Source organism: Kryptolebias marmoratus, linkage group LG8 (genome assembly GCF_001649575.2).
Source record: "Kryptolebias marmoratus isolate JLee-2015 linkage group LG8, ASM164957v2, whole genome shotgun sequence".
Taxonomy (NCBI): domain Eukaryota; kingdom Metazoa; phylum Chordata; class Actinopteri; order Cyprinodontiformes; family Rivulidae; genus Kryptolebias; species Kryptolebias marmoratus.
The window spans coordinates 21,750,169-21,766,684 of NC_051437.1; the positions used below are offsets into that span (position 1 = coordinate 21,750,169).

At 39.3% G+C, this 16,516-nt stretch overlaps 1 protein-coding gene across 1 annotated transcript in view; it reads right to left on the reverse strand.

The window, feature by feature from the left end:
* Nucleotides 1-65: 65 nt before the first annotated feature.
* The window catches only part of LOC108236835, a 31,114-nt gene continuing 14,663 nt past the window's right edge, over nt 66-16,516 (reverse strand). The window contains exons 3-26 of the mRNA XM_025006288.1: nt 15,471-15,668; nt 13,145-15,326; nt 12,856-13,044; nt 12,513-12,633; nt 11,978-12,071; nt 11,505-11,591; nt 11,276-11,389; nt 11,063-11,161; nt 10,786-10,937; nt 10,223-10,361; nt 9,479-9,601; nt 9,190-9,387; nt 8,369-9,081; nt 7,539-7,985; nt 6,418-6,667; nt 6,230-6,319; nt 5,241-5,567; nt 4,973-5,143; nt 4,329-4,506; nt 4,118-4,234; nt 3,232-3,516; nt 2,909-3,132; nt 2,447-2,487; nt 66-2,060 (exon numbers count right to left, since the gene is read on the reverse strand). Coding sequence (XP_024862056.1) covers nt 2,467-2,487; nt 2,909-3,132; nt 3,232-3,516; nt 4,118-4,234; nt 4,329-4,506; nt 4,973-5,143; nt 5,241-5,567; nt 6,230-6,319; nt 6,418-6,667; nt 7,539-7,985; nt 8,369-9,081; nt 9,190-9,387; nt 9,479-9,601; nt 10,223-10,361; nt 10,786-10,937; nt 11,063-11,161; nt 11,276-11,389; nt 11,505-11,591; nt 11,978-12,071; nt 12,513-12,633; nt 12,856-13,044; nt 13,145-15,326; nt 15,471-15,668 — 6,519 coding nt within the window. The 3' untranslated portion in view covers nt 66-2,060; nt 2,447-2,466. The remainder of the gene's footprint in view (nt 2,061-2,446; nt 2,488-2,908; nt 3,133-3,231; nt 3,517-4,117; nt 4,235-4,328; nt 4,507-4,972; nt 5,144-5,240; nt 5,568-6,229; nt 6,320-6,417; nt 6,668-7,538; nt 7,986-8,368; nt 9,082-9,189; nt 9,388-9,478; nt 9,602-10,222; nt 10,362-10,785; nt 10,938-11,062; nt 11,162-11,275; nt 11,390-11,504; nt 11,592-11,977; nt 12,072-12,512; nt 12,634-12,855; nt 13,045-13,144; nt 15,327-15,470; nt 15,669-16,516) is intronic.

Genomic DNA, 16,516 nt, shown 5'->3' on the forward strand with positions numbered 1-16,516 from the left:
TTCAAGGTAAATAAATGTTTAGTCTTACAAAACAACAATGTGAGTATGGTTCCAAAAACGCAAACTTGACACAGCATTTTTTATTCATTTTGTTTATAGATTAAAAAATATGTTTACCAAAGAATCAAAAATCAGAAACTTGTATAATAAAAACATAAACAAACTTTTCAGGCAGTGGTTATATGGAAGATCTGGGCTGTATGAAACCACAGAAGACCCATAGAAATATTAAATGTGTAGAACAACAAGAAAACTGTGGAAATGTCATGAGAAATTAATGAAAGCTATTCCTAATGTCTCTCCATTAACTGTATTTTATTTTTACTGCTTTATTTCTCATTTCCTTGCTGCTGTTTCTGTAATGCATCAGTAGAAAACCTGAGAGGCTGAAAGCTCTACATTTACCAAAAACTCAAGCAAAACAGCTGACAAGAAGTTTTAAACACTAGTTTGATGCCCAGTCTGGGGGGAGTAAAACAACTAAATAAGGAAAAATAAAGTTCAAATATAATATTTTAGCTTGTTTTTATGCTTTAAGTCATCAAACATTCAAAATTATTTTAATCTCCACATCTATTTTGCAATTTTTATGAATATTTATGTCAATTCTGACTCCATAAGAATCAAGCTGCTGAAAAATTGTACAGTCAGAAGCAGTTTGTTTGAGGAATTATTGGGTTTGTGTGATAAGGAAGTGGCTCATCATCAATCTGTTACCACATGCAAATACTAATGCAGTTCAGCCAACCAAGTTCACCAAGAATAAACCTAAAACAATCAAACCAAACAATGAATATCACATTAACAGAAAATACAGCTTAAAATAAAACAATGAAACAATAAAGAAAGAGGTGAAAATCAGAAAACACAGACAGGCCTCGTAAAAAGATAGCTTTCAAATAAAACACAAATGTGAAAACTGCTGCCTCAGATATTTGTGCCATAATTTGTATATCTACACATTTTGCACATACAATAAAATGAAGTCCCAAAGCTTACAAAAATGTCACTTTACACTTAAAAAAAAGATTAAAATAATCCAGATAACCTGAAATTACTGTTCTTTTATGGACTTTAGCATAAAAGTGAAGCTGACTGTAAGAGTGGACCCAAAGTTGGCATTTGAAGTGGTTTTGGAAACAATCTTGCAGTCTTGTGTCCATTCTTATGTTGTATTTTGTGTTGCATTGGCTGCCCAGTTTTAAAGGATCGGATCATAAAAGCAGCATAAATAAGAAAAACACACAAGGCAGTGGTCTGTCCCTTCATGTAAACCAGTCGCAAAAGGACAAAGTCAAAACTTAAGGCTTGCTTGAAAAGACCACAACAGTAAAAACATTCAAAAGAAATCTTTATAGGAGAAGTTGAAACCTTTTTACTATATATAGATAAATTACTTATTAAATGTAGTGAATAACTTAACTTTACCATCAGTACAGTTTTTTTCCATTTATGTCCAATTTCTTAAAGTCTTTAAGTTTTCATTCCATCTGGACGGTTTGTTTCTACTGGGATCTTACTGGGTCTATACAGTACCTGATCACATATCTGGTGCTTGCTATGCACATGACCAGGTACCTCTCCGGTTACATACCTGGCACACACCCGTTACGTATGTAGTGCCTATCTAGATACGAACCTGGTCCTTATCAGGTATGTATCTGGTACTTACAAGATAAGTACCTGGACCCTGTATTATGCACTGCTGTTGAAATGTTTTAGGCAATATTTTTACTGCTGCTTAACTAAACAGACCCCAGAAGTTGACTCTAAATCTACAGATGCTGGAGTTAGTTTCCACTGCAGTAATAAATAAACTTCTCATTTGTTTGATCCCTGCAAAAAAATAAATGTATTAGCTGTCCAGGACTGAGGATCCTACAACATTTATTTAAAATGCTCACAGTGAATTCAATCTGCATAAATAAAAAATATTAAATTGTGAAATAGAGCCCTTGTGCAAGAAAGAACGGCTTTTCTGCTCCTCAAATGTTTTCACTCATGTTATTCTTCTACCGTCCTCTCAGTTTGGGGTCTGCAGCAGCTTCTTGATTCCTCCTCTGCAACAACATTGAAAGCATAGGTTACTCCCTCTGAATGGGTGTTAAAATTAACATTAGTTATCAAATAAAAATCAAAATAATGAAAGACAACAAATAAAAGGCCCCATTAAAGCTCCATAAGTTCTCAAAACAACATAAAACCAAGAGGAAGAAAAGTGCAAACAGCAACAGTTTCAGTGATACCATGAAGTAAAAACAATATTCTTAATAGAAATGGATTAAAAACAAATCAAAATGTTTATCCCATTTAAGAGGAATAAATATAAACAATAATAATGGAACTTGGATTATAATGTATATATATAACGAGAATAAAGTAAAATTTATATGCAGCTCAAACTGTAACTGTCTGATACCTTCAATTAACTTTATAGGAATATTACCTTCTTCTGTGATTTCAGGGTTAAACTTCTGTGGATTTTCCCTGCAATGCAAAGTAAAAAGGGTTTAAAAAACAGTCACAAAAAATCAATGATTAAAGCTCCTCTTTAATAATAATAATTATAGTAGTTCTGTTGCTTTTATATATATTTTTATTTAAATATAACAAGAAAGTTTTTAAACAACATAATCTACAAATTAGGCTTTCATAATGTGGATTGGGAACAATATTTGTTTTCTTTGTGCACATACATACAATGCCTGATAAATTTGTCATGCATGATTTTTTTTCTTCAGATGAGCAACCTAAGTGTCACATTTGGTGTGCAAAAAGGAGAGACAGGTGTTGTATAGAACTCCCCAGAACTACCCTACAATTAACTGTGACTGAATTAAGAATGTGAACATAAAAGTCATTGAGATTGTTTTCTTTAGTTTATATCATGTTAGACTTTAGGGAGCACCTGAGCTTTCTCCAGATATGGAGGTTTGGGGGAAACACCGGGCTTCTTTCTGGTAACAGCTGGTGAGTTGTTTTTCCTCAGGCTGGGTGTTCGACAGAGTGGTGGTCTCAGCTCTGAACTGTGGGACGAGTCGTCCACCACCTCTCCACTGAATGCAGACAGGCAGCTGTTGTCTGAGCTGCTGAACAGGTTTGTCCTTTCCTCAGAAGATTCAGTGCTGTTCACTAAAGTACAAACAATATCAGTAATTTATTTGGTTCAAGTTCTGTTTCTGTTTTTACAAGTGACACATTTGTGTGTCAAAGCCCAACAGATAAACTCACTCAGAGGACAGTGAGATTTCCACTGATCACAGTGAGGATGAAGATGATGCTGCTGAAGGTGATGGTTGTTCAGATCATTGTCTGTCACCTCCTCAGGGGACGAGCAGAGGGCCAGGTTTGTGTCTAATCCATACGATGGGTTCCCAGGATACCCAGCAGGGGGCAGTGAGCCGCGGCCAGAGGAAGAGGAGGATTGGCTGAGGGTGGTGGAAGCGGTGCTGCCGGAGCCAATGGAGTGTGGTCGGGGATATTCTAAACCCCTGTGTGAACAACACGCCACAGGGACTGACGACACACAGATAAACGTCATCAATGAGAAGATGAGATGCTGCACTGCTAGCTAGAGTTTGTTCAAGTAAAACTAAAAACAGAAAGGAAATGTGAGAAAAGGAAGTAGTGTTCTAGTTCTAATAGATGATGTATATAATAGATTTGCTCTTAATTGTTAACATTTGTTTTTATTTTTTCCAAATTACTACTTTGATTTGTTTTGTGCTCATGATCCCACTTTTCCTGGGTTTGCTTAGTTTTTGTGTGAAGTAGTACATCTGGATTGCTCATCACTCATCTCTGGATTGTTGTGGTACTCCATTAGGTGATGCTCAGGCATAGTTTAAAGCTTGTGCTGTATGAAACTATTTATCTTCCTTTTGCTTCCCTGTGCTTCAGAACTGCTGCCACTATCACTGTAAAACTGTACCAAACCAAATTCAAGTATAAAATTGTAGTCTGTCAAAACTAATATTCCTTTCAGGTTATAAAATTAGAGTCAGAAATATACTGTAAAAAGGTAAAAACCTGACACGATGACCCTTAAATTTAACATCTAATGCACTGGTAATGAAATCAGTAAGCAGTCTAAGATGCTGTGTTTGCAGCTTCTTACTTCTCCCAGGCACGACACGACCAACGGCTCGATCACAAATTGCAGCATCACTGGGTTGGATATCCATGAAGGGTTTACGGCCCATTCCCATGAACACCCTTTCCTGCAAACGCAGCTCTGGAAGATATAATATGTTTTATACCTCTAAAGCATTTTTATAAACTCATTAGGTATGTGAATAATTTAAAAAATAGGATGCTATTGTAACAACCTCTACTGTGAGCTGCCTGGTCCCACAGTATCCTCTCCAGGTCGGTGGTCCAGGCTTTCTTCACCTCGAGGCTGGAGGCCTTCAGAGTGTAGGTGTCCTCATTTTTTCTCCTGCGGATCCAAATCTCAAAACACAAACTGCCCAAAGCGGAGTTATGGGTCATTCCAATATCGTTTGTCTGGAAAGCAAAACAAAAGCTTCAGAAATTATATACAGAAGTAGTGAAATGAAGAAGATATTTAACAGCTCATAAAAGGTGAGATCAGAATAATTAATTTCAAGAAGCTTGATGAGCCTAATTTATTTCTGTTTGTGTGCGAGACCATGGTTTAAAGGTAAAATACACAATATCTAGACATTTAAGGAGAGTTCAATTAAGTAGCAAAATTTTGTTCTTAAATAAAGACAAAACCAAGAGAAAAAGCCTTCTAGCTGTTTGAAGCTTAGTGCAATTAGAAAAATTAAATTAAGTAAAATACTTCTGGCCTTATCTCTCTTTAATGGAGTGTGGAAAAAAGGATCACTATGAAGAGTAACTAAAAACTTACTTTTACTTGTAATTAGATTATTACATTAAAGTAATTAAAAGCTGAATATTGATGCACAGCTGTTTGATCAAAACAACAAGAACAATGTGTGCAGACCTTAAATGACTGTTTGTAGACATAAACATCATTTCCAAAGTCCGTCCTTTTGGGCTTGCTGAAGAGAATCAGATGTTCAAAGAGGAAGATTCTGCGAACACATTTCTTCTTCCTAAAGAAAACTGTGAACTCATCTTGGCGAATCAGCTGCCCCTGCTCTTTTAAATTAACCTTACAGAGGTGGAGAAATATACAGGAAAAAAAGGCTGTTAATGCCATTTAACCGTAGTGATAAGACTATATTTGGTCCATAATTTAAAAATCTTACATCACAATCCTGGATAGCGTCCATTGTGAGCAAATCATTGCCGTGACGCATCTGAAAGTGAATGAGGTCCGCTGCAGCCTGCATGTCAGCCGTCTCCCTGTCCCGCTCAAAGCCTGTCAGATCAGGAACGTGTGCAGACAGGCCACACACACCGTGTCCACACACACCAGGTGGGGACACGGTGTCATGTGTCATATCTTTTGACCTATGTGAGCAGACTAATGCCAGCATGTCCTGCAGCAGGAGGCTGTACTTGCTGATCCTCTGGATGGGCCTCAGCAGGTAGGATGAGAGGTCCATCATGTCCCCGAGTTCCTGCTGCTTCTTCTGTGAGGGGACATTAAAATGGGACTGTGAAGATGAAGGGATTTAGTAGAAAACAGAATAATTATCAATCTCCAAGAACCTTTAGTGAATATTTAACTATAAACTAAATCACAGTTTTGTTTTAAAGCCTTGCTGAAATTTGAAAGTTTCTTTCCACAGTGTCCTTTGTTACCCTGTCTTCTTCATGGAAACAGGGATCCACACACAAAAAAATGTGATTCATGAAATTCACTCATCTTCTTTATTTGCCCCATGGTCTGTTTCTGATTGTGACTGCTTTAGATGCAATACTTTGTAACTACATAAGCAACACTTTTGCAAAGTACCCTGTGTATACATTTTTATTATTATTATTTTTTTTTTTTTTTTACTGAATCAGCATTAGTTAACATTTTAAACAACCTGAGCTATGATAACTTCCCTGGTTAATGATGGTCAGCTTTTGCTTCTTATCTGCATTAATAAGTCTTGACTGCTCATAAACTTGCTGCCAGTTCAATAGTTTCCTTTCTTTCCAAACACTGTGGGCCGTTTTTCATTTCAGACAGAGATATGTTTTGTGAGATTTGTTTGTAGAGATGTTTTTACGCAGCTGTCTAACTATCTCAGGGGATCTTTGGTTGCAGTTGCATAAAAAAAACAACAGAGAACTATAAACTGACCTTGAAGATGTCATGGCGACGATGGAGGATCAGAGCATCTGATTGAGGTTTATTCTTGCTGTACAAAGCATACAGGCCAAAACTCTCGCTCTGCAGAGAGTTCAGGTGAGCATCACTGTTGCAGCAAATTTAAAACATTATATCTAAATAGAATGTATTTACAGTAAAGGCATAGGGTTGTTCCTCACATGTCTGAGAAAGCAGCGGGCCACCATGCCCGGCTGCCTCTCACAGGCCTCCAGCTCTGGTAAGAAATAGTGACTGTGGAAGTCGTAAAGCTTCTCCAGGTTTCCGAAGATGACTCCTCGCTTGCCCCTAAGGTCCTGAGGAATATCCAACCTGTCCATCAGGGGGAGGTAGTGAGTCAGGATGTAACCCAGAGAGCGCACATACTCCCTCTCTGTGAACACCAGCTCCTCCATGACGCGCTGCAGCCTCCTGGTGACACGAAGGAGAAACAGTCCATCAACTTCACTCATGCTGACAATGATACTGCAGAAAAATACTATTACAATCAAACACCTGATTATTAATATTATTATAGAAAACAGACAGCATCGCTTTATTTAGACTAATGTGATGTTTTTCTTATCAAGAAATGAGCAGTTTACCCTTTAAAAATAGTATTTAAAAGTATTTTGATGGGTTCAGACAAATCTTTTAAATGGTTACTCCCTCCACCAAGGAGGTTTTGTTTTTGTTTCATTGTCTATTTCATGTGTTAAGTTGATTTTTCAATAATTACTTGTCAAAATTTTGTATTAAAGTGGCAAACATAATATTTAAACTCAATACTTTCAAACTTTATGCACCATTTGTACCAGTGAGGTACAAATGTTGTCATTAAATCAAATCAGCTTCAGTTTACACAGGTAATATCTGAAAAAATTGAAAAAAACAGAGATGAATTTTAGCCTTTAATTTAATGAGATAAATTAGGATGGATTATAGAAACAGGCTGATAGCTTCACTGCTTTTTAAACACTTTAAATAGCTTCAGAAAGTTTACTTTACTCGTCCTGTAGCTAAATCAGACAGAATGTTTCCTAAGCAACTTTACTTTGACTGATCCCATTCACTTGATGTCATTATGAGCAGCGCTTTGCTCAGACTTTTCTTTAATCCATCCATTTTACAAAAATTACAAGGAGGAAAAAGCAGAGAGACAGTACCTGAAGCTCTTCACTGTCAGCTTAGAGACAGAAAAGTGTTCATTAATCTCAATAAGATTCACAAGAGTTAAACAGTTAGAGTCAAATGTCAACTTGAAAAGCAAAAGCTAAATTTCACTCTCATATAATCAACTTACAGGACACTGCTGGTGTTCTCCTGTGGACTGGACAAATAAAATGCTCCTCCATATCTCCCAGTGGGTAGGCTGGAGTGTTTACAGCACACAGCCCCATTACCCCCCGCAGCCCCCCGGTCGCTCATACAGGACTCCTCCTCTGAGCAGAAGCTCCCGTGGCGGGAAATCTGAAACTTCTGGGCTTCCTGGAGGATTCGACAGGATGGCTGACCGTGGTGGGAACACGATAAAGGAGGTCGAGCCTGCTGCTCAGTAGGAGATGAGCCAGCAGTCGCGACTCTAGATGTGAACGAGTCCTGGCTGACCGACCGCGCTCCTGGACCTCGTTTCCATGGAAACCACTGGCAGCCGACAGTATGGGACTGAGACAAAGCGGCAGCATCTCTCTCGCTTCTGGCTCTGCTCGTCTGCCTCCTCTTCACCTCTCTGTCGGTTTTTCTTGCTGACCTAATAAAATAAATGAAACAAATAGTGCAGAGGTAAACTTTCTGCCCTGTGTGTTTCTGAAATGTGATCTCTTGAAGAATCTAAATATATTTTTAGAAAGTTTAGTTATCTAATTATTTAATTATTTAGCCTTGAGATACAATTTTGTTGATTTTAGTTTTTAGCTACTGTTTTGCCAATTTTACTTTTAATCTATCATTTTGCTGATTTTACCTGCTGTTCTGTTTGAATTTAGCTTAATTACGCTCAATTTCAGCCTATTCAACAAATTTCAGAAAAGTCGTTCAGCACTGAGCACACTGCATTTTCACAGAAAACACTCATTTTTGTACCTAACGTTCACATCATATTTATAAGTAAAAAGTAAAACATGCAGTTGTTACCTGTGGGGAGATTGTGGCGTGACCTTTGACTCTTGGCTTGTTCCAGCATCACTGGTATCTTCAGGTTTGATAATAATGTTACAGCAGGCCACAGTTGTCGAATGAGGGTTTTTGCCATCCAGGAACGGCCTCCTTTTTCCTAAATCTACTGATCCTGACACGATACCTTCCCACTGAGGATGTTGAAGTCCAGGTTTTGATTGTACCACCAACTTCTGTCCACCAGGAGTAGCTGTCTGAACATTAGTGCTCATCACATCAACATAATGACCTTCACGACAGCTGCTAGAACCTGCTTGTTGGTAAACCTCATCCAGATCCTGCATCCTCTCCTGAAGCAGCCGCTGAACTTCCTGACATCTCAGAAAAGCAGCATTCCAAACTTGTATCCCTCGAGAGTCTGGCAGGATGCTAGCCTGGGCTTTCATCTCCTGGAATCTTTCTGGACTGAAGTGGAGGAATCGTTCTTGGAAAGACCGGAGAATTATTCTGTCAGGAGAAGATGGTGAAACACTTGTGGTGTAGGGTCCCGAGCCGTGTGTTGCATCATTCTGACAAAGAGGTGTAGAGTTCAGACAGAGGTCTTTGTTCTGTTGTTCTAACAGAGGGTTTGTTTGATTGACCTGTGAGACACTTTCAGGGTTTTGTGTTGTGTAGATTCTGGATTGACTTTTGGTCAAATAATCAGTGCATTCACTGGCCAGCTCCATAGCCTAGTTGGGGGGAAACAGTTTTAGAGTACCAAGACAAAAGCGTTTAAACCTAAATCAAATGCAAGTATGGTTAAAGGCTGCACATGAAGTTCAATTTAAAGCTCTCACTTGTTCACAGAAGTCACACATGTTGACCATGATCTGCAGCTCTCTGCCACATGCCTCTGCCCTGCACAGGAAATCCTCCAGGGTCGATTTGAAGGCGCAGATAAAAGCCCTGAAAGCTTGTGTCTCTGGGTAGGAAAGTCCGCTCTGCTGTAGCCTCTCTGCCTCTGAAACTAACGACATGGCGTGGTGCCGGCGGTCCTGCAGGAGGAAGCACGGAGGGGTTCAGAGAGCTGGACAGGCAGAACAACACAAACACAGAAGGACAGCAATGCCACAAACTCCGACTTACGTTAGCTTCAATCAGGAAACCAGTGAAGCTGTTGAGGACCTGCTCCATTCTGTCTCCAGAGCTCTCCACTGACGCAGCCTCCAGCAGGTGGCGCTCTCCCTCCACATTAAACCACTGCTGAATCTGCTCAAAAAGTACATGGTAGCATACCAAAAACTGATTTATATGTACATATTATTATTTCTGTCCCAGTTTATGATTAATTTGGAAGTTACATATTATAACTTATACGCAATTTAATTATTTACATAATTTTAGTAACACATTGAAAAATGTTCATCTTTTCTTTGCTTTTTCATTTCATTGTTGTATTTTATGTGGTTTATTTTCTCTTTTGGTTAAATGCCCACATACTATTTATATTTCCCTTGTTCTATAAACAGATATTTAATTGAATTTAATCAATACAGTTTGTTTTTGAAGCACTAATTCACAACAAAAGTAATCTCAAAGCACTCTACACAACGGACACAGGTCAATTAGATGATATATCACAATGTAGAAGAAGATAATCATATCTATTATAGAATTAAATCACATTTCTGACTTATATGAATGAATTAAAAAGAGGAATATGTGCCTTAACTTACCTAGACCCCAAAATATATTTAAATTCAAAATGCTGAAAATCTACTTATCGGAAAAATGTCCTTTTGCTAGTTTATCATTATGTTGTAAATGTTTCTGTGTAGGAAATATCTACTTTGACCTTCACATTACATATAATGTGAAAGTATAACAAACCTGGTAGAAGAGTCCCTCCATTTCTCTGAGCTGCAGCAGATACTCCAGGTGTTCCAGGGACACGTTTGTCCTCTGCACGAGGACATGGGCCTGCTCCTCCACATGATTATACAGACTGGTCATTGAGTCCACTGCATCACTGAATGAAAGAGGAAAAATTAACATCTCAGGAAACAACAAATTAAAGTAGTTATAACTATGTGCATTTGTTAATGTACTGAGAAAACTCTTCTGAAGATTAGATCTCAGGAGCAATAAGATTAATCTGATAACAGAAAGTTTTAATACAAACAGGCCAGTGCTTACTGTAATTGGAAGAAAATTCTTGGCTTACTTAAAGCTACAAAGCACCTTTACTGATGTCTTCAATTGTGTACCGTTGTGTAGTCAGTATACAGGGCCTTCTGTGATTAAGCAATGACCTGATTACATCACCGTAATTTTCTTCTTTCATAAATGCCATAAAATAAAATCATATGTCCCCACAGCAAAACCTAAATTAGACAACAACTGGACACGTGTTCACTGTAAACATAGAAAGAGAGGACGTGTTTGGTATTTACCTAAGGTCCTCGCAGTGAGGGTACTTTAAGTCACTCTCCTTCCTTAACCTCGCCAGGATGGCTCCGCCCTCCCTCTGCAGTTTGACCAATCGGCTGTCCTCCAACACGTCCTTCATCAGAGTCTTCTGGTCCATCATGCCTTGCTGCACTGCCTGTTGGACAAAGCACTTTCACTGACACACTTCCCAAGTATTCAAACCATATATTTTCACACGCTTACTCAAAATAGTATTTAAAATACCGTAGTTTAAAGTCTAAAGTAAGACGGTCTTGTTACCTGTACAGTGTCTGTCATCTGAGGCTCCTCTAATTTACTGATGGCTCTCAGGAGCAGGTAGGAAGCCTCATGGAGGTCATTAACAAATGGGAAGAGTTTCTAAAGAATAAAAGATTTGAACACATAACTGCAACCAGTGAGGAAGCAACACGTGAACAGTCTCACTAGAAGGAGGACAACCAAAGCTGAGCAGAAACAGGTAATGTGTCTCACCTGGTGGAGCTCCATCCAGTCGCAGCGGCCATGAGACGAGCCGCCTAAACACGAGCTCAGCTGATTCACTTCCACCAGTTTGAGCAAGGCTTTTATCGATGTCACCAGATCAGTCTGAATCAACATTATATAATGTCAGATTAACAGGGAAAACTTGGAAGTCATTACTCAAGCTACAAATTGCTTTCTCTAAAATAAAATTGTAATTTGTCTGCTTTGCTGCCTTGACCTGTATCCCAGGACATCTTTCTGGCCGACGGTTGTTCTCTTTGTCTACCAGCAGCACCAAACTACTCACTGCACAGGGACACTGCTCCTGAAACAGTTTAATATACGTTTTTATTCACTGAAAATGCTGTGAATAAAGGTGCTAACTTCAGTGCAACACAATATCTGTACACCTGCAAATGAACAGTATTTTGCAGCTTAAATTGTAGGAGCTAATTCAATAATATTAAAATAATGTTCACTCATCTTTTGACTACAAAACAATCATGAATTATGGTTGTCACAATAAATAAATGGCAGCTCAGTTGGACATGCCTGTTCTACTCAGGAGCTGATTAATATTTAAGGACCTGATATTTTACTTAGAAGTGATTGTCTAAAAACAGCAGCCCTTTAGACAGACATCAACATGCAAACAGCAAATGGATTTATATCTGCAGTATTCAGCAGAAAAAGGCTTTGTGTGTTTCATACTTGAAGAGTCATCAAAGCTTTGTAGAGCTGTGGTTGAGGATTTTTCCTCCGAGCATCAAAAATGAGCGTCATCCCAGCTTCTCTGATTTCCTTCCTGGATGCAAACACAAACAGAGTTAAGGTTATTTTTGAATTATAAGAAATAACACATTGTTAAATGTTGTAACTGAAATTTAAAGAAACTGTTAATGGTAATATTTTAATTACTTTTAGGAAGCTACATAACTGTGAACATTTCATTGCTTTTAAAACAATTTTCAAGAAATTATTTAAAAAGCAAAATGCTTGAAAACTTGACAAAGGCTACAAAGGTGACATCAAGTTTAATAGTTCAAATTTATAAAACTGATGTAATCACTTTACAGCTAAACATTTTAACAGGTGGTTGTAATTTATTTACACACTTTTTTCTCAATACCTGAAGTTTAAATTCCATTATTTTCTATTTACACAACTCTTCCTCCCCGATGCTTGACAAAAACTATGAAACTATTATGTAATAATAGCCTTGTTCTTTTTAAGTTTTTGTCCATACCGGGTGATAGAGTAGAAGTAGAGCAGCATCTGGAAGAGCTCCTGGCTCGTTACTGTCGGTTGCCATCCGTGGTGCTCTCCATGGAGCTCCACTATTGCCCTCCCCATCCTGTCTTTGCAGCCTGGAGAAGGAGCCAGAAAATCTAAAGTTATGATATTTGTTCATAAAGTTTTTCATTAACAACATGACATTTTATCCTGACCATCAGAACTTAACTGTCTGTTGAAGCATCATGTGCTATATATATAATTTAAAGACTTATGCAGGAGAAAAATTACATGTTTTTCATTCTTGAGAATATTACCATGTAATTTCACCAGTGCTACTGTATATTTGAGAGTACCTGTCAGAGATGCCACTCCTTGATAAAGCGGATGGTCTTTGGGGTCTGGGAATCCAAGGGGAAGGTGGTCGGGTCTGGGTCGACACACCCTTTGTGTTTCTGCCTTGGTTGATGAATCTGTCTGTGACAGTTTCTCTGTTTGATGACTGTTTCCACTTGTTTTAGATGAAGGTCCAGGCTGCTCACCAGCTGAAAAAAGTTTGTTTTTAATTTTGTTAAAATGAAGGTGATGAGAATAAATTGTTTAAATTGTGAACAACATAGTTTGTTTTGTTTTGTTTGTTTTTACCTGGAATTATATTTTTCTTCCTGTTGATTTTGGGGGAAACCAGCCCAAAGGCAGTGCTGTTTTTACATTTTACCACATGTAGCTGAGGAATCTCTGCACAAGCCTTAGCGTTTTCTTTTCTCCTGACATTTTGACCTTCAACAATAACCAGTTCACACTTTTCGGAAGTGTCCACCACTGCTGTGGAGAGAGACGAACATCTTCTATTGGACAGACTGTTTTGTCTGTTTTGTGGTGCAGTAAGAGACTTACTGTTTGAAGACATGTCTGTCAAACTGGTTTTGTTTTGTAGGCTTTCATTAGACATGTTCATACCAGACATTTCATTTGAACTAAATGGTAATCCATGGTAGTTGATGGAAATATCCAAATGCTTAGGATCATTTGTGCCAGTGGTGGTTATCCTTGGTTCTGATGAGGGATTTAAGTTCATATTGTGTAAGTTGCCAAAGGATTTGGGAGATTGTGCCTTCCTACATTGCCCAGAAGTCCTCTCAGATGAGCCATGTAGCCCAGTGAATTGCAAAGTATTTATTGCCCTGTTTTCCATACATGAAGAGGTGTTCACATGCTCCAGCTTCCTTTGTAGAGCAATGTTTCTTTCTCCAGACTCCTTACAAATGTCTTCAGTGACAGAAGAAGCAGACTGGATTTGAATTCCAGTCTCACACCATATTTCTTGAATATCACTCCTTGGATCTTCAGTTTCAGTTCTCGGTGGTCCCAGTCTGTCACCACACTGTGACAAATCACCATCTTCATCTAGCACAGCTAACATATTCCCTCTGTATCTCTCTGTTCCAAAGGTGACAGGGTTTTGTATTGCAGCCTGGTACGAGTCCCTGTATCGGCATCTCAGCTCTTGTGCTTTGGCAGCCTTTCCACCCTGTCGCCTTGCCATGCATGGGGTGCAGGGCTTTTCTGCGAAGCGGACAGTGCGAACACACTGAGGAGGTTCAAGGGAGTCAAAGTGTTGTGTGTGGGAATGCTGGTGAGCAGACAGAAGTCCAGCTTCTTCAGACATGTTGGATCTAGAAACACTTTTTGTTTGTAACTCGATGTAAGGTTGTGACTGTGTGCAGACTGATGTTTGTGCAGCTGGCTGACTTATTTTATGTGGATTTTTTTGTGTTTGTGCTTCTGTTTGCAGGTGTGATTGAGTTTGCACGTTTGGTTTTCCTTGACTCAACGACTGATCTTGACCAAAGAGCATTTTGGCCTGCAGTATATCAATATAATCCCCTGATGCAACAGCACTGGCTGCTAGCTCATATTTGCTCATAGTGTGTATCTTTGTTTCTTTTCCTTTGTCCTGCAATGTATTTTCAGAAACAATTACACCTTGATTCTCAACTTTGCACTCAGTTAAATGTGATGGGATGGACTTATCTGAAGCTCTGTTTGTTTTCGCAGCTGTATTTGTCCCAGTAAAGCGGCTGTCCCATGTGTTGGGAGACACCCAGCCAATTGGTTTGTGGTCTGATTCAGTGCCTTTAACTTTGACCGGTCGTGATGAAGAAGCAGTTCTAGTATCCACCAGGCAAAGTGACACAGCAATGCCATGCTTCGCTGGACATATTCTCGTCTCCACAGAGAAGGCAGAAGGGCGCGAGGAAGATGTTAAAACTGAATTCTGGCTAGTTACAGGACACTCTTCTAGTACGGTTTTCTTTGAAGAAGAAGGAGGAAAAGAATTATTAGATGAACAATTGTCAGGAAAATCAGGAAGAGGTGGAGGAACAGGAAGCGGAGGTGGTAAAGGAGGATATGATCGAGGAGCAGAGGCCATGCTACTCTCAGCCCTTTGTGGCACAAAATCAGGCACAGCCACCTGTTCCCATGGTAACCTCACCAAGCCTTGCTCGGTGGCTACCAGGCATTGTCTGAGAGGTGTGCCAGGACGGTCCTGGTTGAGCTCATTCAACCAGTCCCGGCTGAATATACAAGGATAGGACGTCTCAGGGATCGGGGTCTCTTCTGCTACGTGCACACCGAGCCCCTCCTCTTCCAGGAGGCTGCAGACCACAATGCGAGCTGACTGGTGACAGAATGGAGCCACCTGGAGGTAAAAGTCACCGGGCTGAAGCAGCAGAGGGTCGACTGGAGCAAAGTGGACGACAACTTGGTCATGTAAACAAAGTGGCCAGCCCTCACAGAGGAAGAGTATGTTCGGGTACTGAGCCTAAAGAGAAAAAGGTAGTGGACAATATTAGTACTAAATCTACCTCAAGTGAATAATACCCTATTATATGAGAGCAGTGATTCTCCATGTTTTAATACAATGTACAATGGTTTTAGCACACAACTGTAGCGTACGGTGACTTACACATGCAGCCTGCTGCACAGTGTCTAAAATGTGCTTGGCTGGGACCAGAAAGTCCAAAAAACACCTCAGGGCATCTCTCTGAAAATGACAGTCAATGATATGGAAGAGCTGGCTGAGCAGGACGGGGGCGGTGGCTTCATAGGGCGGGTACAACGCTGACAGAAGGTTCTGGATCGATTCTTCCACAGAATCAAGGTTCTAAAAACAAAAGACAAGAACCAGTCATTTACAATGAAACTTGTTCTTTAATTAAAAGATACACATGCTGGGAAATAAAAAACAAACAAAAACAAGATGTGTAAAAATTACATTTTCAAACCAAAGTTTTTACACCAGAGATCTCAAGAAAATATTGCACAATTATGTGATTTTGAACTTTTTAAGTTTATGTTAGCTCACTTATTGTACATAAACATGATCCCACTATTTCCTACAGAGGTAGCTGACAACAAATATTCAAGTAAACACGATGTGGTGGCTGGTCACAAGGGTAGCTACACTTCTGGTTTATGGTTTCACATTCCCTTTGACCTGAACTTACACCCCCAACCCACTTTTAGGCCCTGCTTTATTTAGCCCTTCTGAGGCCACTGCAGCAGACCTCAGATGGTTAATGTATACACTGCATGGCTGAGGCTCAGCCGGGAAATGTGGCTTTGGGAAATGTAGATGGAAATGGAAATGGGAATCTTGAAGCACAGTGCAAAATTACTTAGATTTTTTTTTTTGTCCTTGTGTATGTTTTCAGTGTCATTTATTGTTTAAAATTAAAAACAGATATATTATATGTGTAAACCTTAGAAATACAGTCAAAGAAATAGAGAGATAAAAACAAGGACCTTTTTGTGTTTGGAATACTTGTAGATCTGTATTGTTTAAAACCCCATTCTGTGCAGGTTGTCTTTCTAGGTTTTGTTGTTTCTTTAACTGCCTTTTCTCTTTTTCTTCAGCGTGCCAACCCTCTGTTGAATCTCATTCCCTTACATTATCGTCTCAACATGCTTCACCAGTCCACAGCCCCCCACAGCTCCGGGAAACAACACCAT